Source organism: Cataglyphis hispanica, chromosome 23 (genome assembly GCF_021464435.1).
Source record: "Cataglyphis hispanica isolate Lineage 1 chromosome 23, ULB_Chis1_1.0, whole genome shotgun sequence".
Lineage (NCBI taxonomy): Eukaryota > Metazoa > Arthropoda > Insecta > Hymenoptera > Formicidae > Cataglyphis > Cataglyphis hispanica.
In genome coordinates this window covers 3,463,594-3,487,035 of record NC_065976.1, presented here as the reverse complement: position 1 = coordinate 3,487,035, position 23,442 = coordinate 3,463,594, and the positions used below count along the sequence as shown (strand labels likewise).

The window sequence follows — 23,442 nt, the reverse complement described above, 5'->3', positions numbered from 1 at the left end:
CTGCAATGCATAATATTTACAATTGATTCGTAGCGTTATCGTTTTATTTACATTTACGTGATTATTTTTCGTTTGATCTTGAATCTAGAATATTAATTAAAGCGAGTAATTTTTAAAGGGAACCCCGCGATATTAGACATCAACTTGTTTCTTACATCTCGTAAAGGTAAATCTTACGAATCTTCATTTAACGCGCCTTTCTTTCTCCCCATTTTTTTCGGACCTTCATTCTCTCTCTACTGAGAAATTATACCCTTAATATTTTCTACCCAAAGCGCTTTTATTATTGCTTCCAATTTGAACCGTCGATATCTTCTTCTCGCCACGATGTGCGGGGCAACAAAGAGTAATGAAACATCGCGAATAATGAAAATAGAATAAAATGGAAAAGCCCCGAGCGCATGAAAAAAAAAAGGAACGAACACCCTTTCATATTTCTTGTAAAAGCTCGCGAATTTAGCTTTTTTCCGACACGGCAGGCTCTGTATGTGAAATAGCGGGAAAACGTATTACGTACGCGAGGGACAGGCCGGTTAACCAACGAGCGACGTGCGCGTATATCGGATGAAAAAAGTTCGTTCGAATTTTTGCCCTTTCAACGGGAAACGTATGTTACGCGTACGTGTGTAAGGACAAGGAAATAATGGGAGCTATGAACGCTGTACGCCCGCGCGTCAGCGGTGCGGCTCTCGAAAATTGTTTTTGCCCGCTGCGTTATCGCGGCGGATTTTTCACGAGAATGAATGTGCCACTTTAAAGTTCGGCAAGCGTTATGAATGAACGCTCGTAAATGAGATGGCTAGGGGATAGGTGCATTCGCGCACGTTCACTTCCCACCGCTTGACCCACATATTTCTTTTTATGGATGCGAAAAGCATCGGCGTTAAGAATCGACGCTTCAAAGGCAAACGCCTTCAATTGAAAAACTTGTCGGCAAAACGATACGAAACACTCTTGACTCGTATCCGCCAAGTATGTATCGTCAAAAGAAATCGCGAAGGAAATTGAATTAAACTTTAAGTTGAAATGAGAAAATAACGCACACCATTTCCGAGGTGATGACAGTTCATTTCATCAACGGCGATTTGAAGGAAGTCTGACAGTACGTGTCGTCTCATGCAGAGAAGATCAACGCTCAAGAGTTTACCATCCACGGAGTGTACTTGGCATGTAAATTTCACGTACAGATTGTATAAAGAAAGGAAGAGAAATGGAGAGGCAGCGAGCGTATAAATAAATTCGCTCTAAGCGATGCCTGCGTGAATAGCGAAGTCATCAATGAGGAGCTTAATCGCATGATTTCGCGTCAAAAACGCTCGACAGTTTTAATGACAGCGATACTAACCCGTAATCGTTCATCTAACAAAATAATGACGCGGATAATCAGATTTTCGCGACATTGAAAGAGGCGTAAGACAACTTTGTATGTATGTGTGTGTGTGTGTGTGTGTGTGTGTGTGTGTGCATTTACGCGTTAAGGGCAACTATGAATATTAAGCGAGATTGCAAATCTTTATGAGATTCTGCAATTTCCGTCGCTTTGATGATTACCAAGCGCTTGTCGCCGCTAGAAAATTGACGAATAATGACTTGATCGTCGAAGAGGAACGTCGTAAACGCGCGCGGTCGACGATAATACGCGCGCTCTCGTAATCTCGTATGCATAATTAACGGCCGTTCGTCTAATAACGCGACGACTCTCCGTCGTCGTCGTCGTCGAGGGAAAATCGTCCGGCAAGATTGAAGAACTCGTTAAAAACGTAATTGCACTTTTGTGCGAGGCCGCGATTTTTCTTCAGGGACCGAGCGAGGTCGCGTCGCGTCAAAGGTGCGCTCGACGTCGAAAAATCCGTCGCAACAATTTTATGCAAGAGTTTGCAAACTCGGGAAACATCGAGGTACTCATTCTCTCTCCCTCTCCTTCAAGTTTTCCTCGTTCGCTCGCCAAACTAACATATTTGGGTTAGCGATGCTTCCCGGCGGCGATGCCGTGTGACTTATTTATAAATCGCCTTAAAAAAAATATCTTTTTCTAATGTATCGCAAAAATCTCGGGAGAAAAATCAAGAGAGATATAATCGAGGATGCAGCGTTAAATGGTCTAATAGTATGGTCAAAAAATTTATTTATTTATTTATATTTATAAACGGGAAAGAGGTATTAGTATAGGCCTTTAGTATAAAGAAGAAAGAAAATATAATTGCAATTTCAACATCAACAAAAACTCTGAATAAGATGCTGAGAGAATAAATGAGAAAAAGACAGATATAACAAATTACAAAAAAAAATAAATTAAAATAAAATAAAATAAAATAAAAATAAAAATAAAAAAATAAAAGAAATAAAATAAAATAAAGTAAAAATGTTTCCTTTTCAAATGTTTTTACAATTACTAATCTAAATGCTAGCGATTCTTTAATGCACTTGGCGCATTTTCTTGTTGCTTTTTTTTTAACAAATAATAAATTAGACTTGATTTTTTCCCATACTATTCTTATTTTTCTGAGTTCTACTATATAGATTCCAATCATTAATTTTTTTAATTTCTAACTAACTATCGTATTTCTAACTAATATCTAACTAACTAAATATTTCTGTCTGTCGGTTCTCTTAGATCCGATCTCGTGGGTGAAACCCGAGGAGAAGCCGCAAAACTGTATTCATGAGGGTGTCTCGAGAAGACTCGGCGAGGAGTGGAAGCAGAGCGACTGCATCATTTGCGTCTGCAACGAGGACGGAATCGCGTCCTGTCAAACTACCATGTGCAAGTCCTGCGAGAACGCGATACCGCCCGATCCCGGCGAGTGTTGTCCTCATTGTCCACCACCGACCAACAGTAGCACCGACTTGGATCATCATTCTGATAGCGAGTCTTGCGAAACGTCATTGGACGATTGCAAGATGAAGTGCTATCACGGTTTCCGCACGGACAAGAATAACTGCCCGATTTGCGAGTGCGCCGACGATTTGGTAAGAAAATGAAATAATCGCGGATACTTTTCAACAGATTTACAAATAAACTAAGCGATTGTTAAAGCTTTTATTTAATATTGGTAAAAAAATATTATAAAAGATTGCTTTGCAAAACAATTATAATTATATATAATTAATATTTCCCTTCGATAAATTTAATTTTGGAAATGAGATTTTTTCTTGGATTAATATATATATATATATATTATGTAAATATAACATCTAATGTAATAAGGCAAATATAATTGATGCGTGCACAAACTAGGATACGATACAATAAATAAAAACTGCTCCGCGTTGATCGACGTTTATCTACGACGACAATTTCTCTTCTAATGTCTTCTCATCCATCACGAAACGTTTACTATCAACCCTAGTTAAATGCAACCGTCTCGGCAACATCATGTCGCGCGGATTTTCAGTCGTGACCCGGATAAGAGAGGAGACATAGTTTCTCTTATCTGTACCCGAAACGTACCTGTGCAGCTGGTGTGTAAGATTTCTTCTCGCAACTATCGCGCAGGGCGAAGTTCGCGGATAAGAGAAATTCCGGGGGTAGTCTCCTCTCACCGCCACCGTGCGCGTTTTATCTCACGACGACCTGACGACTTCCGTCTTCTCCCTTCAGGAGGTCGACCTCGTGCCGGATGTGCTGCCGGAGGATTACAAAGTTTGCCCGGAACTGCCGCACTGTGGACTAAACTGCGACCTCGTCAAGGACGAGGACGGTTGCACGGTGTGCGCCTGTCAGACGCCGCCGCTGCGTTATTATCCGCCAACGAACGACACCGCCCCGGACGCGACAAACGACAAGAGGATCTGTCCCGAGGTCAAATGCGATCTTCACTGCGAACGCGGTCTCGTCATGGACGAGAACGATTGCACTTTCTGCGAATGCAAGCCGTCCACCGCCGGCTGCCCGCCGCTTGTCGGATGCAGGAAAAGATGCAGCTTCGGTTACAAAACGAACAAACGCGGCTGTCCCGTAAGTATAACTCCCGTATACGCGTCATTACGCGGCTGTTTAAAGTATCGCCGAATAACCGACCAAGATTTCTTGCAGATATGCCGCTGTCAAGCTTCGTGCATGGACCATTTGAACGAGACGCATCCGGAGGGATCGACTTGGCATCCGAACAGCTGCACCACGTGTACTTGCGAGACCGGCGGACGACTTAATTGCAAAGAAACCATCTGCTCGGTGGCCTGCAGTAATCCGCTACCACCGATACCAGGCACTTGTTGCCCAGTGTGTCCGATCACGGTAAATTTCGTATTATCGATTTCCTTGCCGCTGCCATATACGATACCGATACGCATTTTAAATAAATTATTTTTGATTATTTTTAAGATATTTTTGCAAACACGAAATCTTTTAAGGTAGATTAAAAATTGTACTTAATAGGTAGTAGCCTAAGCTAAAAATCGCTCTCACGTGTGTGTTTGTTTCAGACGATCAAGAAGAATGACACAATTAATCAGATCACTAGCCGAGGTTGGGGCACAGTACCGATTACGTTAATCGTCGTACTCGCATTACTGTGCCTACTGCTGATAATCCACATCGTGCGCAATCGTTTCCGTGGCCGTCTGTCACCTTCGGAGGCCTCATACGCGTCGTATCCACCGCAATATTACAAGTGTGTGCCCGCCTATGACACCCCGGTTCATCGGAACGAGAAGATCGTACCTTTGTAAAAGACTGTTGTGTTGATTCCCAAAGAGAGCGCGCGATTATCGACAAACACAATTTTGCGATTATACGCGCAAATACAAGCGATTCGCTAACTGTTTCATATATACCCGATCGTCGACAAGATTCGGCGACCTGGGACTTTACGATCGCTATTACACGATATTAACTCTTAAACAATGGACCTTTTATTTGCAAATTATATTGTAAATTATAATTTATTGTTCATAGACAAAAAAATACGATAAAATATGTAAAAAATCATAGAATTTTCTCCAAAAAATCTTTTTAAAAATTATACAACTCCATCAAGTCAGAATTTCAAGTTTGAGATAAATTATTCTACATGATGAATAGATAAAATGCCTTTAAGAGTTAATAGCAGTGAATGATTTATAACTCATCGAGATAGTTTATTAGCAGACGTAAATCTGTTATTAACATCACGCTAATTTAAGGATAAAACGAATATCAGAGGAAAATCAAATGTCGCGCATGAAATATTGCATAATTCTCTCTCTTTGGGTCCGGCTGAAAATACTTTACGTAGATTCAGTATTATCTGTAAGCGGCAGTGAGTGTGTGTTACGAACTTTAAAAAAGAGAAGAAGAAAGAAGGAGATGAGAGAGAATCGCCAATTCGAACCAAATTCATAAAATGTATTTGCCGAGTCCTCTTGAATCTTAACTTCAAATAACACGCACCGTATAACTTGTAAATTATAATTAAAACTGTAGCGTAATTACGGTTAATTAATATAGATATAAATGTATTAATGTTAATCCATCGTAGGGCACTCTAACTTAAAAAAAAAAAAATCGTAAAAGAGACAAGTCTTCACCGTAGTATTAGTTCCCTTGATCTCTGGACCATCATTATTATCTCGGGTTAATGAACGTTTATATGAAAAAAAAAAAGTATTCCTTTTTCCTTTTTTTACATGCGGATATTAAAATTCATAACAATCCGAAGCGATTATCAAATCATGTCTTTTAAGAGATAAAAATAATCTTTTTCTATTATTTTTATAATTTTTATTATATTATATATTACGAAAATTTATATTATTATCAAAAATCTTTTTACGTCATGGTAGCATCATTTTGTTTTTCATACATTTTTGTAATATATATTTTGCTTTTTATGCGATATTAATTCTATTAATTTAAGATTTATTTAAATCACCTTGCGACGGTTGATTTGTGAGAACAAGTTTATAGACTTAATCGTAGGTTAGCTGTTAACAACTGTGTTATTAGACTGTTCCTATATGTTTTACCTTTTATTATTAATATAAAGTTTCTCGTAAAATAAAATTAAGTCGAAAATTAAAGTCTCCCTTTTATCACTAATATAAGTCTTGCTCGCTGCGAGTACAACATGTAATATTTATATCTAATGAGAATTCCTAATTGCGTCTTATTTGCGCGGAATGAAGCACCTTGCGAAGGGATGAAGTAGGTACGTGTACATATACCGTAAAAGTTTAGATTAAGATGAAACTGAAGCGATGCTGAAAGCTCTCGTTTCCTTCGAAACTCTGTCGCGATCGACTTTAAGATTTGCGCTCGGTGCGACGTGAGCAGCAGATATCCCGGTGCGCGGATCACGATAGCGTTACATAATACACGATTACGTTCCGTAACTTCTCGGTTGCTTGTACATACACACCCGGAAGTTTGTTTCTCCGGTGGCTTGCGAATTCTCGGGTGGCGAACTCGAATTATTTTCAGATGCTAACTAACCAAGCTTAGATAGACGCATCTCTCTTGTTCATACATATTTCACGCTATGATGGAACATGCGGCAACAACACAGTAATGATATAACGTAATACACGCAACGTGAGCTTATAAAATGTGGAGATAAGAATGAATACGATAAATGAAATTGCGAGAGACGAGAATCGAAAATAGTCGGCGAAATCAAACGAGCATTCTCATTGACGAGGATAAAATGGAAGAAATTTAAACGTGATTTGAAATTCGAAAATTACGTATTCATTTAACGAAAGAATTACTAATATTTTGAACGAACAACCGGTTCCCCGCCAATGAACCATACATATCCATGTGCTTATACAAACGCACGTAGCTTTTCTTCATTCTTAATTAAAACACATACATATATTTTTTCAATGTGACTTGTCTTATATATCTCGTATGTATAATCGTATAGCCTATACATTAGACTTATTTATACGTACACGTGTAATCGTGCAAACAACCCATGCGCGCATAACATACATTTACTGTCTATAAACCACAGGCTGTATTTCCACACGTGTGTGTATGTACTTCGGAGACAATATATACGTAGTATACCGACGAGATAGAGAGACCCGGATAGCGTATATAAGGATGATTTCTTTTCTTGTTGTATTGTATACAATATGCACGTCGGCAGTAACAATAACAATTAATGATAACAATAGAATAATAATATAATTTAGCACATATGCGCGCGGTTCTTGACGATGAATCCAATTCATAACGGATAGTGTATACAATAAAATTTGTGATAGACGATAATCGGACCTTTGTATGCGCGCTTTGCAAAAAGAATTTGTGATTTTTCCGAGAAATTTTGTAACATATGAATGCTCACAGATTGTGATCTACTGTTGCGATGCCGTATTCGATTTATTTATGATTTCCTGTTTCAACTTTCCGATAAAAAATATGATTAAAACAATTGTATTGAAAAAAAAAATTAAAAGGATTAAATTTGGCCTGCTTTTTTTATCGGGCTTGTTTTCCTAAAAAGTGAGACAAGTCGCGCTTGTATTTGTGGTAAGAATTTAAAAGGAACGCGAATGTCACGTTGTGACATTAATCGCGATTTTATCGATATGAAATCTTCCCTTTAAAATTGAGGTAAAATTACACAATTATTGTAATTTATATAATTGAGACAAAAATAAAATATATTTCCTTCATCTTCTAAAAAGATTGAAATACGTCATATTTATAGAAAATTTGTAATTAAAACATTACATACAATATATATGATGGGAACATATTTTATATCCCGCGCTATAGATATCCAATTATTCGTATCGCAAGAAAACAGAGCCTAATGTATAGGGTGTCCCGAGAAAGATGTACAGAATAGTCTAAGAGGCAGATTTTTTATTATTTTGATAAAGAAAATATGTAGAACATCCCTAAACTATCGAATGAGTAGTAGATTTCTTGGCCAATTTGAAGTCCATTTTTTCTCAATAAAAATATCAAAAAAGGGAATTATTTTTGCAAGATTCTCATTATTTTTTAATTATATATATCTTTATAAATAAATCTGAAATTTAAATTATATTAAAATAAATTACACTTGAAAATAACTGAAGAATGTAATTTTGATAATCTTTTTTAGCTTCACAAAACTTGGTTTATGAAAAATCCTTTTTTTTAAATCATTTTGTTAACAGTTTTATCTGCATAATTGGAAAATTATTGATACTTTATTTTTAAAAAATGTCTTCAAATTGGTCAGAGAATTTGCTATTAAAAGGAAATCCGGTGGTTTCCGCTATTATTTCGTATATGTTTATAAATTTCTAGAATCAATTTTATCTCTCAGCGAAAATTTAAAACAACGTGTTATATCTTGAACGTTTTAATCAATAACGTTTTTTCAATATTTTATTAAATATGTATTATTTTAATTAAATATTTGAAATGAATGGCACGATCAAAAGCATTTTAATTTTAAAATACGCTGAGAGTATTTTTCTCATACATTTAATTTTTCAATTATAACATACAAATAAGAGGTTTAGAAAAATAAAACTGCTGTGTACACTATTCGTAAGCACTTTTTCGTAGTTATCTATATGCGTATAGCAGGACACGAGAACGATTATCGAGATACACTAGAAAGTAGATGAAAGAAACTAACAGTTTTTGGAATCAAACCGATTTTTGAATGCAGTTACGAACAAATCGAGTAGTGTGTTGTACTTGTGCGCTCTTTGTACAAAAAAAAAAAAATCCTTGTAACTGATCATATCAGTGTATAACTTAGATTTACCTATAACATATACGTATTATACAACTGGATGCGCAATGTTGTGAAATAGCTCTTGTATGTTAAATAAACCGAGATTATAAATAAAATTGTTAATATGTGAACAGACTAATTTTTATTATTGCCTCATGACATACATTTTCTTCTTTTTTGGCGTTTACTGCTTTTATTATTATTTTTTTTGTTATTTTTCCTATTTTTTATTTCTCTATTGTCTGATTATCAAATTTCATCAGATAAAGTTGCATTCAGGATACACATGAATTCCTTATCATTGCCTACTTATGGCTTACTTAATTATACATGTGATTTACTTTTTTTTATAATCTTTTTATAATCTTTTTTTTTATAATATTAAAATTATAAATTCTTTTATAATTTTTTATAATAATTTTTATATATTATAATTTTCCTCAAAATAAATTTAAGTTGGTATTATTATACATTTTAATATTATTTTTAGCTTTTTTCTTAATGTCTTAATGATCCCTATAGTCCTACTTGCTGGCTAAACCAGCGGAAATCCGAGATTTGGAGAATTCCTAATCGCTAATATTTTAATTATGTACCCTAATCCTTAATCACGTGTTCTAACTGCGTGCCCTAATCGCGTGTCCTATTCGCGTGCCCTAATTATACCTTATGTATTTCTCGTTACGCTTTTTAGCCGGTATTGGCCACCTATTTTGCGTAGCCTATATTCTTCCGGCCATATTCTTGGACTTACCTTTCGTTGCTCCTGGCCAATTTCTGGATTGATCTCTAATCAGAAATCAAAAAAGGAGATACGGACTCCTTTTGTCGCCGGTTATTTATCATCGGCGAATAAGCGCAAGATTTTTCTTGCGCTGATAAGAAAATAAACTCCTTTTGCTGAGTAGTTATTGTCGCCGGTAGATGAGCGTAAACATTTCACGCTCGTTGACAATTGCGATTTTATGATCGTTCGTCAGACATTTATAATTTTATTTTAACTGAGACAAAGCCAAATTAGCAATAAAAATTTTGATTGAAAATTATAAATATATAAATTTGATTCAAATTGATATATTTTTGTGTATAATTCATATAATTATATGACAATATAATAATATAACAATATATGTAATAATAACATATAATATTAATTTATATAATAATATATAATTTATAATAAAATAAGATTAACTTACAAAACATTTATTATTATAGGTAATTTAATTGATTGATTATTTGGTCTTATATCAGTTAAAACAAAATTTAAGAACAGTATCTAGAAACAAATTCTACGATATGGATGAGCTATAAGAAATTAGGATAAAATCGGAGCACGTTATAAAAATAAGTCATCATTAACAAGATAAAATCTATAAATTGGAAAAAAATGTTTTTTTATAGTCTTCCTTCTTTAACTTAGATTTATTTTTTTTTTTTTTTGCAAAAGATGTAATACATATCAAAATTATTAGGTTATTCAATTTAATATGTTTCAGCTCATCCATTTAAAAGAAACGGATTTATCTACAATATACAATATACAATCTACAATCTACAACCTCTACAAATCCGTTTCTTTAAAATTAAATAAAAGTTCGTCACTCACCGGCACTGATGCGCAACAGCGGAGTTGTTGGTCTTGAGGCTACGTTGTCTGTACAAATAGAAAATTCAAATTATAGCAGCGCCCAAAATATAATTAATATTTCAAAAAATTATTCTTTTATGTGCCGAATTTTATATCCGATGCGTACGATAATAAGCAGATACATAAATAGAAAACAATTTTATAAATTCTAAAAAATCTTTTTTTCACAAAAATTTTTATAAGGTTTATTAAAAGCTTTTCTTTCTATTTTTTTTTTGTTTAATTAATTCAAATAATAAGATCGGATTAATGCGTGATTTGTAACAACCATTATACAAATAATAAATACTCACCCTTGGGTTGCTCCGCCGGTGCACGATACCTCTCCTAGGCCTCCTCCTCCTCTCAAGTCGGGTTGTTACGTTGATCTGTAACATATAAATAAAAGATTTAAATTAAAGTAGCGCACAAAATAATTATTATTTTAAAACATGTATCATACGAATTGAATTGTATATAATAATAAGCTGATCAATAAAATAATTTTATAAATTTTGAAAAAAAGTTATTAATAACTCTAATAATTTCATATAAAAATTGTAATCTAAAAGTGAAAACCTTTTTCTCTAATTCTCTTTTCTTTAAATCATATAATTACAAAATAAAATTACGCCATTAATTGTTTAATTTAAATTGCACGATATGTAATTAATAAATAATTAATATACAAATAATAATTTACTTACCACAGGACTGCTCAACCGATGCCCGATGCCTCTCCTAGGCCTCTTCCTCCTCTCAGGTTGATTCACACGCGCGATATTTTAAACGGCACTCCCGCACTTTTATTAAAAAATACTTCCACTTGTACGCGCGATACTTTGGATGATACTTTGATTATTTTATTATGCGCTCTCAATCTGAATCATATTTAAATCGAAAATTCAAACGAAAAAGCACCGGACGAAATATAATTGAACTTTAAGTATTTTTAAAGAAATAATTTTTGCTTAAGGAAGAGAAAAATCCCGACAAATCAATAATTTACAATTTTGATTTCTGTCACTTTGGTTTTTGATTAATTAAATGTATATGCATTACGCGAAATATTATTTCAGATATGTAAAAGATAATTAATTATTAATTATATTTAATTATGTTCCGATACTTGTCACGATCACATTTAAAAAAGGAATTTGTGACAGTGTCCCTCGCGCACTACTACTTTATTGCTCGAGTATCGTCGTGCGAATGATAACATGTGAAAAAGAAATTTAAACATCTCGCCCCACTATAGTTCTATTCAAATGTCTCCGTATAAATAATAATAGCAAAGCCATCATACGTAAACATTAGCGCGCCAATGTTTACGTCGCCAAGGCCGAATACCATGTTAGGTATTGTTCGGTGTCGAAATATTTTACGTTATAAAATATATATTATAATATAATATTTGCGAAATATTATATAATATTAGTATTTTAAATTATAGATTAATTATTTATTAAACGATTAATTTATCAAGGAGCTTATCGGTATATGTTAATTATTCGGACCTGTGATTCGACTATTTTATTATACGTTCTCAATCCGAATCATATTTAAATTGTCGAAAAGTTAAACGAAAAAGCATCTTACAAAATATAATTGCACTTTAAGTGTTTTTAAAAAAATAATTTTTATTTAAGGGAGAGAAAAATCGCGACAAATCAATAATTTACAATTTTGAATTCTGTCACTTCGGTTCTTGATTAAATATATGTATACATTACGCGAAATGTTATTTCAGATATATGAAAGATAATTAATTATTTATTATATCAAATTATTTTCCGGTACTTTTCGCGATCGCGTTTAAAAAAGGAATTTGATGGAGTGCCTCGCGCTCTACCACCTTTCTATTCGCGTGTCGCCGTGCGAATGATAAGCCATAAGTCGTAATATCTTAATAATAGCGCGCTAATGTTTACATCGTCAAGTACTCCGAGTACCATGTTATTAATAATTTGTTGTCGAAATATTACGTATTATGACATAGGTATATGAATATACGGGATATTATATTATAGAAGTAAGTTAAATTATAAGTAAATTATAAATTAATTATTTCTCAAATGATTATATATTACAGAAGCGTTTTGTTATATTAATTATTTGATCTTGTTATTCTATTGCACGTTTCCAATTTGAATTATATTTAAATTATTGAAAAGTCTTGTACGAAAAAGTATCGGACGAAATATATTTAACTATAAATATCAAAATAGGAAAATAATTATTGCTCATAAAAATTGCAATAAAATGATAAAATTATAAAATTTAAAATTTTGATTCTTATCACTGATTTCTTTAAATAATTGAACATTACAAAATGTGTGCTTCGAGATTTATTGTCTCGATATAGTTATGTATTATTTTACACATATATAAAAGATAATTAATCATTAATCATAAAAATTATTTCCTATTTTTCGTGATCGTATTTAGAAAAGGAACTTAATGAAGTGTCTCGTATCACTATTTTCCTGATCGATTATCGCCGCGCGAATGATAATATATCTCTAACATTAGCGCGCTATTGTTTACGCTTTTACAATATTAAAATATATTTTTCAAATCTTTATTTTTTTTTTTATCTTCTTCTCTTCTTTTTCTTTTTTGAACATATCTATTAGAAATACTTTTCATATAGATATCACTAGTGTTATCTATGAGAGATTGTTCGCATTATCTCGACTCATCATGTCTAGATGGTGAGTTTACCAACTGCTGTACATAAGTCTTCATTGAAGATATTTATTAATTTAACTATTAATATCGACATTTTTATATATTTCTTTTACATAAACGTTAATTTGATAAATTTTTAACGTGATATTTATTAATAATTATTAAATATGTTTTTTTTAAATTTTGTAGATAAAAATAGATATAAGAAAAATTAATGAAATAATAAAAAAAAACACAATTTTATATAAAATAATTTGCTTTCTTGATTTGTCTAAAAAATATGAGATTAAACAAAATGCACAAAAATGTTTATAGAAATATATAGTTATATGCATAAACATCAATACATAATAATATATACATAAAATATAGCTTTATGTGCATTTTTTATAAAACAAAATAGGAAAAGAGAGGAGTAAGGGTGTTCACGTATGAACACAGGTCTATTTATTAAAAGCCAGTGATCCATAATACATCGTTATTTCTTGACATTATATACATTACATACATAATCCGTTTAATATCGTATATGTATCTTTCTCGGCTATATACAATTAACAATGAAAAGTATAGGTAGCACAATTTCTCTCAGCTGCGCTACACGCTAATTGCTTTTTCTCTGTTACTTTCCTTTGCGTGAAACTTTGCCAGAAACATTACTATAAACGGATTTTGCGGATTTTCTCGTAGCAATTTACAATAGTACGTAATACACCAACATCTTACATGACGTCAAAAATATATCATATATCTGATGCGAAATAAACATCTTTCTTACATACATTAGGGATAGGAATCCTGCATACATATGTGTGACCAATATTTTATTATATAAAATAAATCAATTAATATATAAATTACATAAAATAAGTTTTTTTTTGCAAAGAGCTTAATCTTCGAAATTAGAAATTGATTTTATAATAATATTTATTATATAGATTTTAATAAATAAAAGATGATTTAAATTTATTAATGCAAAAAGAAGTATATTTAAAAAATCAGTTTTAATCAATCATTCAAATTTTAAATTACAAGTATTTAAATTTACAAGCATTTAAAAATCAACTCTATGCTTTAAACCACAGATTTTTCATGAGATTATAAAATGTCTGAGAATACAAATATATGAAGTAAATATTTTTGCATGTGTGTTCTGAAAAAAATTAAGAGCACCTGGAGCGCGCGTATCGCATACGGAACACCTTGAAGAAGGGTGTGCGAAATAAAACCAGTTTTTTAGCTCCTCCCAAGTCTTTTAAGTATATTCTCGTCTTCTCATTGGTTAAAACGTGCCCATAGTTTCGTGACATAACATTTGGTTGCATGAATCTGTACGATTAACATAATCATCTGTGGGTTACACGGTAATTTTCATTCAATATATTTCGAATTGATATTAAAAATGAAAAACGGCAACGGATTAATTTGATTCGATTTATATTTCATTTCAAAAAGTAAATTCATAATTTCATAATTACAATATTTTCATATAGTCATATATTAAGTTCAAAAATATTTCCTGCTTAAAAAGAAAAATTTATTTAATTATATTTTTAATTTATCGATTTATAGATAGTTCATTAGATTTTCTATCTGATGTACATGTGTATGTATATGTTGTGTGCATGCGTTTGACATATAAATTTTCTATCTTTTCTTTTATTGCATCAATACACATACAAGTTAGTTATTTTTAAAAAAAGTCACCGTGTGTTTGCCCACCTTTTGAAATAGATTCAAAGTCAATAATTTTCTCTAAATTGCAGAACCCAAGAGACCTACATTCACTTAAGAATCGTCAGAGCATATCGTACATTTACACTGCATGTAGAAAGTTTCGACGCTCTTGCAAGTAAATATTTTAAGGGAGACAATGAGAGTGCGTTGAATGATCCGAATTGTAGAACGGCTGTTTTTCTAAGTTTTCATCCACTCGATTGCCGTTCTTTATCTGCGATACGACTTGGATAAAGTCGAAAGAAAAAGCCGTAAGATCAGGCGAAGGCGTGTATACGCGCGAGCCCGTCGTCACTCTGGCCGTGATGAGCCTGGTTACTTCGGTCACTCTCGTAATCCGTTGGTCACATGGAATGTTGAGGCGGCGGTAGCATGATCTCGTAACCGGCCGGTACGCTTTGCTGATGATGGTGATGATGATGGGACGTGGACATCATCTGATGGGTCTGCTGGTAATACTGATGATGCATGCTGGAGTGGCTGGAGTAGTAGACCGAGCTCTGCTCCGAGCACGCGTCTTTTCCTCGGGTTTGAAATATTGAAGATTAAAATAGTGCATGAAGTATAGAAGTCCGCGTATATTGATATCGATCGCAAGTTAATTCATAATTTTTTCACTCGAATAATTAAAGTTAAATTGAATTGATAAATACAAAATTGACGAGCTAGAAATAACGAATTTGAAGTCAAGTATTAATATCTGGTGTTAAAAAGTAAATAAATATATAATAATAAATATATATTTTGATAAAAGGAAACATATTGATATTCTTTGATTGCTTATATAATATACCTGTGTCGTACACGCTGCGTCCGTAGCACAGAGCCTTAACATCGTTCATGGGGCTCAATCCGCCGTTATGGGGATGCGCGGTATGAACGGACGACGGCGTAACGGGAGTAGCGTAGCCATGATGAGGCCCCATGGGACTCATACCCATCGGACTGCACGGATTCATGGCGACTGGGGACATGCCCATAGTCGACAGAGGTGACATCGTTAGATTTGGACTATCGGAATCGATGCTCTGCAACGACTGGAGGCTGCCACCATTGCTCACCGAGCTACTAATTGTGTTGTTAGTCGTGCTTTGACAATTCAACGATAACATCTCTCTGTAAACAGATTATGTTTTACGATATTAAAAGGTATTCGAAAAAATAGTCTTTGTATATACAAAAAAATATTTTTTTTTTTTTTTTTCGTCAAATATATTCTTATCATAGGCGTCATTTCTGAAGTCTCCAATTTAATTGCACAAGTATTACATTCCTGCTTTCCATTCAAATTTTTGCATATTTTGATGTACAAAATTATATAAAAGTATTTTCTATCGAATATTTTCTGTCTTAATTAGAGATTTGTTCTTTTTAAGGTTCTTTGTTTCATTTTACCAAACCGTTAAAAGTCAATAGATTGTCAAGATGCTTGTCAATGATATTTTGAAGAGGGCAAGTGAAAATCGACTCGAGACAAATTAACCATTCAACAGAAACAAAAGGGACTAAGGCTTACTTGAGAAAAAAACCATTTGAACGCACTATTGAATGACGATCATAAATCTTGTTAAAAAAGTCGGGAAATTTTTGTTAAGAATCATACTGTGTGTATATTGTCTTAAAACTGAACAAAAAAATTGTCACTATAGGAAAAAAAAGCGCCGATTCTTTGAACAGTCCGATGAAAATATATTAGAACATAACATATGCATGTGGAATATACTGAGAATTTTTACAAATTTTTTTTTTCTGACAATTCTTGCGGACGAAAGAGATGAAAGACACAAAAGGTCGTCCAGTCGATGGCGCTGACGAGAACAATAACGACGAAGGCGACGACGATGACCATCTTATTCCGTCGAGCATTATTGTTCTATATTCGCTGCCGTCGTGGAAACGAACCGCGAAGCCGACGCGCTCACGCACTCGCGCGTGCGCGCGCGTGTGCGTCACGCACGGTGGTCCATGTGCGAGAGCAGCTCCGCCCATGACCATGAGTCGCCTTTGCTCCATGTTCCGCGTTGCTCTCCACATCGCACTCGCTCGTTCTCTACGAACGTCGAGCCGCGCATTTTTATGGTCGCGTCTCAAGGTCTGGGATTTGAAGAAATACGCCCTGCGCGTAACGCCTGCTTACCCCGAATCCCTTTCTCCGGCCTGGCGAATGGGAGTCCAGTCTCCCAGGGACAGGTGGGGAAGAGGGAAGGAAATTTTAGGGCTCATTTCGATAATATTTCGGGGAGGCTATTAAGGTCGCTTGTGTTATGTCGTAATAAGTGGACGCATAACTCTCGGAAAACTTGGAAATTTCATAATGACTTTTTTCCTTTTTTTATTTTTTTCAAATACATGAATGCGATAGATCAATTCGATTATCAGCAATTTTGCGCGCATGATTCAATAAATCTGTATTAAAGTTAGCCGTGGAAATTTGAGTGACACAATGACACTTAGAAAATTATCAGATGGAACCGCATTTATAATCTTCGCATCACTCCCGTTGGCGACCCGGTGCTTCTCCTAACGAGGAAGAAGGCGCGTCCTCGTACTTGCACGGCACACGTAAAGATAAATCGAGGTAGCGGCAGAGGGCCGGCCGTGGCCTTTATGTAGTAAACTATTGGTAGTGCGAACAGCTCAATGGTGAAACGGGAGATGTAACCGAAGCTGCGTCATAAAACGGTAATGGGGCGTCGCGTTTCCTTTTCCTAGAGCCTTCGGCGAGAGGCGGGAGGACGCTAAAGGACGGGAAAAGGGAGGAAGTTCGACTTGCTTCTCTGCCACCAAGAATTGTTTTCTCGAAAGCAGGAGAAACGATGGTAGATGCTGCGAGAAGTTTGCGTAGAAGGTTGCGAAGGGTGGATAATATCGTTTGAAAACTCAAAAATTAATTTTTAGCGGGAAATTATAACTCCTTGGCCCTCTTAAAGCTCAGATCCTCAAGTTTGGTAAACTCTTCTAAAATATTTTCTAAATAAACAAGATCTTTTTATCAGTAGATAGAGAAACTTATAAATGTAGATTAGCGTAAGATAAAATTTAAATAGCTTTGATCTTCGTTAATTAACTCTTGGGAGGCTTTGTAAAAGCTCAGCAGAAAATTAATTTCGATAACTTTAAAAATATTTGTATATTCTGCTAAAGAATAACTGCGAGAGATTTCTCTATAAAAATAATTGAGAAGGGAGAAAATTTTTTTATTAAAGTCGTTAAAAATATTTCATTGAACAAATCCTCCCTTTATGCATTCAAGAGATAATAATATTTCACATATTTTCATCGCGCGCAAAAATATTTCAAATTTAACAGATTTTACAAATTGTTTATAAGAGAACGTGTTCTTTGTTCTCATTCAAAGCCCATATTTTATCTCTAAAGAATATTACTAAAATATTATTCACAGAGTGAAGAAAGAAATTGAGATACGAATGACGGGAGAGAACAGTAGCGAGATCGATCAGAGCGACGGAGTAGTCTTGGCTGGTCAGCCGAATGTCTCTCGATGCCAGAGCGATGGCTGACACCGCGCACACACGCACACATATATATATATATATATACACGCAAGTATCCCTTACGCGCACAAAGGAACACGTATGCGTGTGCTGCGTGAATTTCTGGCGGCGCGTTATGCGTGCTCGTGCGTGCGCGCGAAGAAAGGAACGGACCGGAGAACGAACGCAGCGTTGTTATGGCTACGCGACGGTCATGGCCTGTTCTTTCTCTCTCTCTCTCTCTCTCTCTTTCTTTTTCTCTCTCTCTCTTTCTCCCTTTGCTGGGCCTTACCGCTCTTTAACGGACCCACAAGAAGCCATGCGAATTTCGTCCCTTTCATCGACGGAAAAATATGTTTTTAACACATTTAAGCTTATTATATTTTTTCTAAGTAGTACAAGTCAATATATTTTATACATTTCCAGATACAAGATTTTTGTTAAATTTCCCAGCGAAGAAGTCTCGTCAAAAGATTCTTTTGAAAATGAAAGTTATGAAGAATATAAGCAAAATTCGAAAATAATATTATGTATTGATAATATTAAATGTATATTTAAGGGTATATAATATATAAAAGTGAATATTTTTTTCTACTCTCTCTTAATTGAAATCAGTATTATCACTGATAAGCAATGGTCTCAGTTATAAGTATATTAAGTATTGCAAACAGTAAAATTGATTTTTAAATGAAATCTTATTGCCATAATCAATGAAAGCAAAGAGTGTGTTTCACTGATCCAATTTAAGAGAGTATGCATTAAAATTTTTTTCATTCTTTTATAATTTTTAAAAATTATATATTATACATACATCAGAGTCCAATTCAATTTATCTAATATTATTATTTATGTAACTAAAATTTTATTACGATACCAAGTAAGCGGACTTCTCTTTGAGCGACGGATTTTCGTGCGTCGCTCCCAAGAATTCCGCTCTCGATCTCGTGCGTCTCGATCCCAAGAGATTAAGTCTACGTTGCCTGATCTTATCGTAATTTGCTCTACCCCTGTTATGTCAATAAACTGGCTGAACACGCGTCCGGCATTATCTAAGCGTGACTCCGTCTACGTTTCTTTTTTACGTCTCTCCCGCCGCTTTTCTCTCGGGTGTATCGTTTACCAATGAACCTCGCGCCTAACATAACAAGCCCCAGTGTTACGCATAGAACTGCCAGACCTCATTCCCCTCCCCACCCCCTCCCGCCCTCGTAATCACCACAAAGGACGTCAACACGACACAGACATTAATTAGATAAGCCCGCGGATTAGATAATCACACGGGAGAACCGAACAACACCGGATCCCTGAAGAATGTTTCACGATTATATCATCGCTCGGTTATCGTTTTCAATTCGGTAAATATTTCTGTGGCTGCAGGACGAAGGAATCTATGCCTTGAAGATTAAATAATCTAATTTTTGATTATAAAGAAAGAAATATTATGCGTGCTCCGCGTTTGTGTTTCTTTGAACGTACAATATAATTATAATTTTAATATAATTTTTATCACAATTTTTAATACCATTTATTTAATACTGCAAAAGGACACTTATTGGAACACTTATCGCTGGAAAGGATAAGGATTTCCTCCCTCGACACTCAATATTTAAAAAAATAGCTAGTTTTCCTAATAATAATTTTATTCTTATTGCAAAACATTCTCGTATTTATGTCTTGAACTAATTTCATTTGATTTATTTTTGTTCCGAGCTAATGCTACTACATTATGTCACCGCTCATGATAATTGAAAAAAAAAATAAAATTTATTTTTCTTCAAAAAAACAATGGTCGATAATACCGGAGAGCAAATAAAATAGAAGTGATTTGTATATCCTGCATATTTGGCACATGCGGCACATTTCGAAAAAGAACACTTGTTGCTGGGAAGAATAGGGACCCCCCGTCGACACATGTGTTTTCCATGCATCTGACAACCACAGGATAGAAATCGAGGTTCGCCGTCATTAGTGAACAATCACAATTTTCATGGGAAAATAAGAGTGCGGTGACGACAAAATTAATTAAACAAAGTACATCCTTGTTTATATTGTCAGATAAATAAAAACCGCTGTATTATCAAGCAATATGAAACCAATTAATTTTATCAATTATTCTCCTTCTTTCTCTTTTTTTTTTTTATGCGTAGAAAAAATGTTTTTGATTTAAATACAATTACGAGTATAACCATCCCCACGTAAAATATATTTGCAATTTAATTAAAAATTGACGAGCTTAAATTTTTCTCATGTTTTCACAATAGATGTGGGTGAAATTTATTTGTAATACGAAATACTTACGTTCTCGTTTGCGGCGTGCGATCTCGCTGCCGGCGATTCTTGAACCAATTTGACACCTGGGTCAGCGTCAGGCCGGTCTTCTTCGCGAGATTCTTCTTCTCGTCCGGGGTGGGATATCGATTTCTCATGTAACATTCCTTCAAGGCGTTTCTCGATCGTTCTTTGAAGCAGTAAACGGTCTCCTCGCCGTCCCAGATCGTCTTCGGCAGCGGATACTTTTTACGCAGTCGATACTTGTCGACGGCGCCCAATGGTCGACCGCGAATTTTCTCAGCTTCACGGTAGTGCGATTTAAACCACATTTGTTGAAGTTCAGGGTGACGGCGTGGCGAAAAGGGATGGCTTTCCAGAATCGAGTAGAGTTCGTGGTAAGCTCCGCGGTGAAAGGCAACGGCGGCACGTGCCATCAGGACACTCTCGCCACCACGCAGCAGTTCTCCAGGCGGCAGGGACCAAAGAAATCTAATATGAAAAACACAGAGTTTTTTTTTTTTTTTAATATACCTCGCAAGAGAATAATTTCATAATTCGGGCAATTCTATAAAAAGAATAAACTTTGAACAATATTTTTTAAACGAACAATGAAAAATACGGAAAATATGAAGAATATATAATATATAAAGTACGATAAAAGATTTTTTTATACATCTTACATAAGGAATAACGCGCCCTTCGAATTACCTCGACAGCTTCTCGATGTCCTGACTCTGCGAAAGCGCTTCGCACATGCAGGATATTTGCTCGGGCGTGAAATTGCTGGTGCTGCTGAGGGAGAGGCTGGTGGTGCTGCTGAAGGAGAGGCTGCTAATGTTGGTGATGTTTGTGCTCACGCTGGCGGAGCTGCAGGTGGAGAGCTCTTGCGGATCGGTATCCGCGGGAGCTCTCCAGGAGGGACTGCCGTTCGACGTAGGCGTCAGATTCTGGGGATGATGAGTCAACCCGAGACCGGACATCGACGTCGCGTTGCCGTACTGCGCGGTTGCATTGCGATGCACGACGCCCATCTGACTGTTGCAGTCGCTGTTCGGCGATGACAGCTGTTCCGAACTGTCCGACATCCTTGGCTGGCGGCTGCGTGGCTCTCATGAACCGAGGTGTCGGACAGAAGACGACAGGGTTCCGAGCACATTCGCCGGTCCCGGAGCGCGGGAAATATAATAGAACGCAACAAACGCGAGCTTTCTCCGCGTTTTTCGAATCTTGAAAACCACTTGTCTCGATTAAAAATGCGATTTCCCGCTCTCAAAATTGGAAATGAAAAATGGATCAACACTCTGTGCCGCGCGACTTGTTTATTTCGAAAATTCACTGGCAATTCTGTATCACTGCGAACGTTCTTTCATTGTCTATATATTATATATTGTCACTTGTAGGCTTTTTATCGTCGAGTGTTTGCGAGGCGTACTTTTCCGCTTCTGCTATTCAGCAGTTCGGGATACTATAACGTTGTGTCTTATAGATCAGCCGGATGAATAACTGATGACGAAAGTAAGCATCCGCACGTTCAAGTGGACGCGACGATTGTTTAATCACGCACTTTCATTCATAATGACGCCGACTACATTCTCATTCATCAAGACTTACTCCAATAAAGCCTTGATATTTTTTTCAACAAAAAATGAGCGTATTTGCAAGTTTTAATTTTGAAAGATTTTACAATTTTTTTACGAGATCACAAAAAATCTATGAAATCTATAAAAGCGTCGTTCTCTCATGATACATCCGACGGTCCATGTACTTTATCACAAAAGAGTAACTCGAATGCTTAATAATTATTTTTCAATCATTACAATGTCACAATAATCCACATAATTGTCAGTTTTTACCTTTGCGTTTAACACTTTGAAAAACGCGAGCCTGTAAACGATAATCATTTTGCGCTTTAAATCTTTGATAAAAAAAAAAAAAAGCATATAATTTCTAATATATATTACGCGTGTGTAATTATTTATTTGTCCTTGAAAATAGTATTTGATTTCCGCACTGTAAGCAAATAACTGCGGACTTGAGTTCCAGTAGCTGAAACCAAATCTGAACTTTTAAAAATATTCCGACGACGGTTCATAATGAATTATGTAATCATAATGCGATACTTGACGCATCCGCAATAATCCTTCGCGCGTGCAAAAGACCTCGATCATCCTTCTTCAAAGATATCCATTGTCGGTCCACTGTCCATTCGCTGTCAAGTGCGTGTCCGCAAATTTCTGCTACCTGGGCCCTTAATCCTTGCGGCCGATCATTATTAGCTGAACCACCCGCAGCGAAGGCATCGAACTCGCGCGACGGAAGTGTAAGGATATTTTTCTCAGACACCAGCGTGGTAGCAGCGACACTATATCGGATCGTCTCTGTCCCGAGACCACCAGCTCTTGCGTTACCGATTGACCTTCCCGGTCGCGATGCGATAATCGCGCAAACTTGCGGATCGCGCGAACAGATAACCGATTGCGCAATCGACACTCGTCGAATGGAATTGCTTTTTGGCCGCGATAGACCGCGCTCACACTGATTGATCAAGTCACCAAGTTAGTAAGGCGAACTCGACGCTACTCGTTCTCGTGGTGGAAGCCGCCGTCGCGCTGGCTTCCGTCGTTGGATTGTGGTCGTGCGGCCGCCTCCATCGACGGTTGTGGTGGTGCGATGCTGACGATGCCGTCCTTTCTCTCTTTCTCCTCCTCTCTCTCCCTCTCTCTCTCTCTCTTTCTTTCTCTTTCTCTTTCACTCTCTTCTTCTCTCCTTCTTTTCCCCTCGGTTTCCTGCTCGTCTTCCACTTTTTTTTTTCGGCAGCAGAATCGCGCGATGTGCGAGACGATTGGTCGCCGTGCAGTATGCAACGTCATGCCATTGGTCTAACTCGGGGGCGGTGCGTATTTTCTACCCCCAAACGATGACATCATCCCCATCCGAGATCATCAGCCGC

The 23,442-nt window shown here is 35.7% G+C and overlaps 2 protein-coding genes across 12 annotated transcripts in view; one reads left to right on the top strand and one right to left on the bottom strand.

Annotated features, from left to right (window-relative positions):
* LOC126857815 (cysteine-rich motor neuron 1 protein-like) overlaps positions 1–8,800 on the top strand; it is a 263,792-nt gene extending 254,992 nt beyond the window's left edge. For all 11 annotated transcript variants that reach the window (XM_050607586.1, XM_050607588.1, XM_050607585.1 and 8 more), the window contains 4 exons: positions 2,615–2,970; positions 3,602–3,958; positions 4,037–4,237; positions 4,426–8,800. In XM_050607586.1, the coding sequence (XP_050463543.1) occupies positions 2,615–2,970; positions 3,602–3,958; positions 4,037–4,237; positions 4,426–4,671 (1,160 nt within the window). In that variant the 3' untranslated portion in view covers positions 4,672–8,800. The remainder of the gene's footprint in view (positions 1–2,614; positions 2,971–3,601; positions 3,959–4,036; positions 4,238–4,425) is intronic.
* A 5,279-nt stretch (positions 8,801–14,079) lies between these two features.
* Positions 14,080–23,147, bottom strand: LOC126857839 (homeobox protein SIX2). The gene is made up of 4 exons (XM_050607655.1): positions 21,201–23,147; positions 20,520–20,981; positions 15,521–15,843; positions 14,080–15,250 (listed from the first exon to the last, which is right to left on the bottom strand). The coding sequence occupies exons 1-4, from the start codon at positions 21,575–21,577 to the stop codon at positions 15,072–15,074; spliced, it is 1,341 nt and encodes a 446-aa protein (XP_050463612.1). The 5' UTR covers positions 21,578–23,147; the 3' UTR covers positions 14,080–15,071.
* Positions 23,148–23,442: the final 295 nt, after the last annotated feature.

Coding starts and splice junctions, on each gene's coding strand:
- LOC126857839 (XM_050607655.1), bottom strand. CDS start 21,577: ATGTCGGACAGTTCGGAACAGCTGTCATCGCCGAACAGCGACTGCAAC. Junction 15,844..20,519: donor CGCACGCCGCAAACGAGAAC/GTAAGTATTTCG, acceptor ATCTGTTTACAG/AGAGATGTTATCGTTGAATT. Junction 15,251..15,520: donor ACGCAGCGTGTACGACACAG/GTATATTATATA, acceptor TTCAAACCCGAG/GAAAAGACGCGTGCTCGGAG.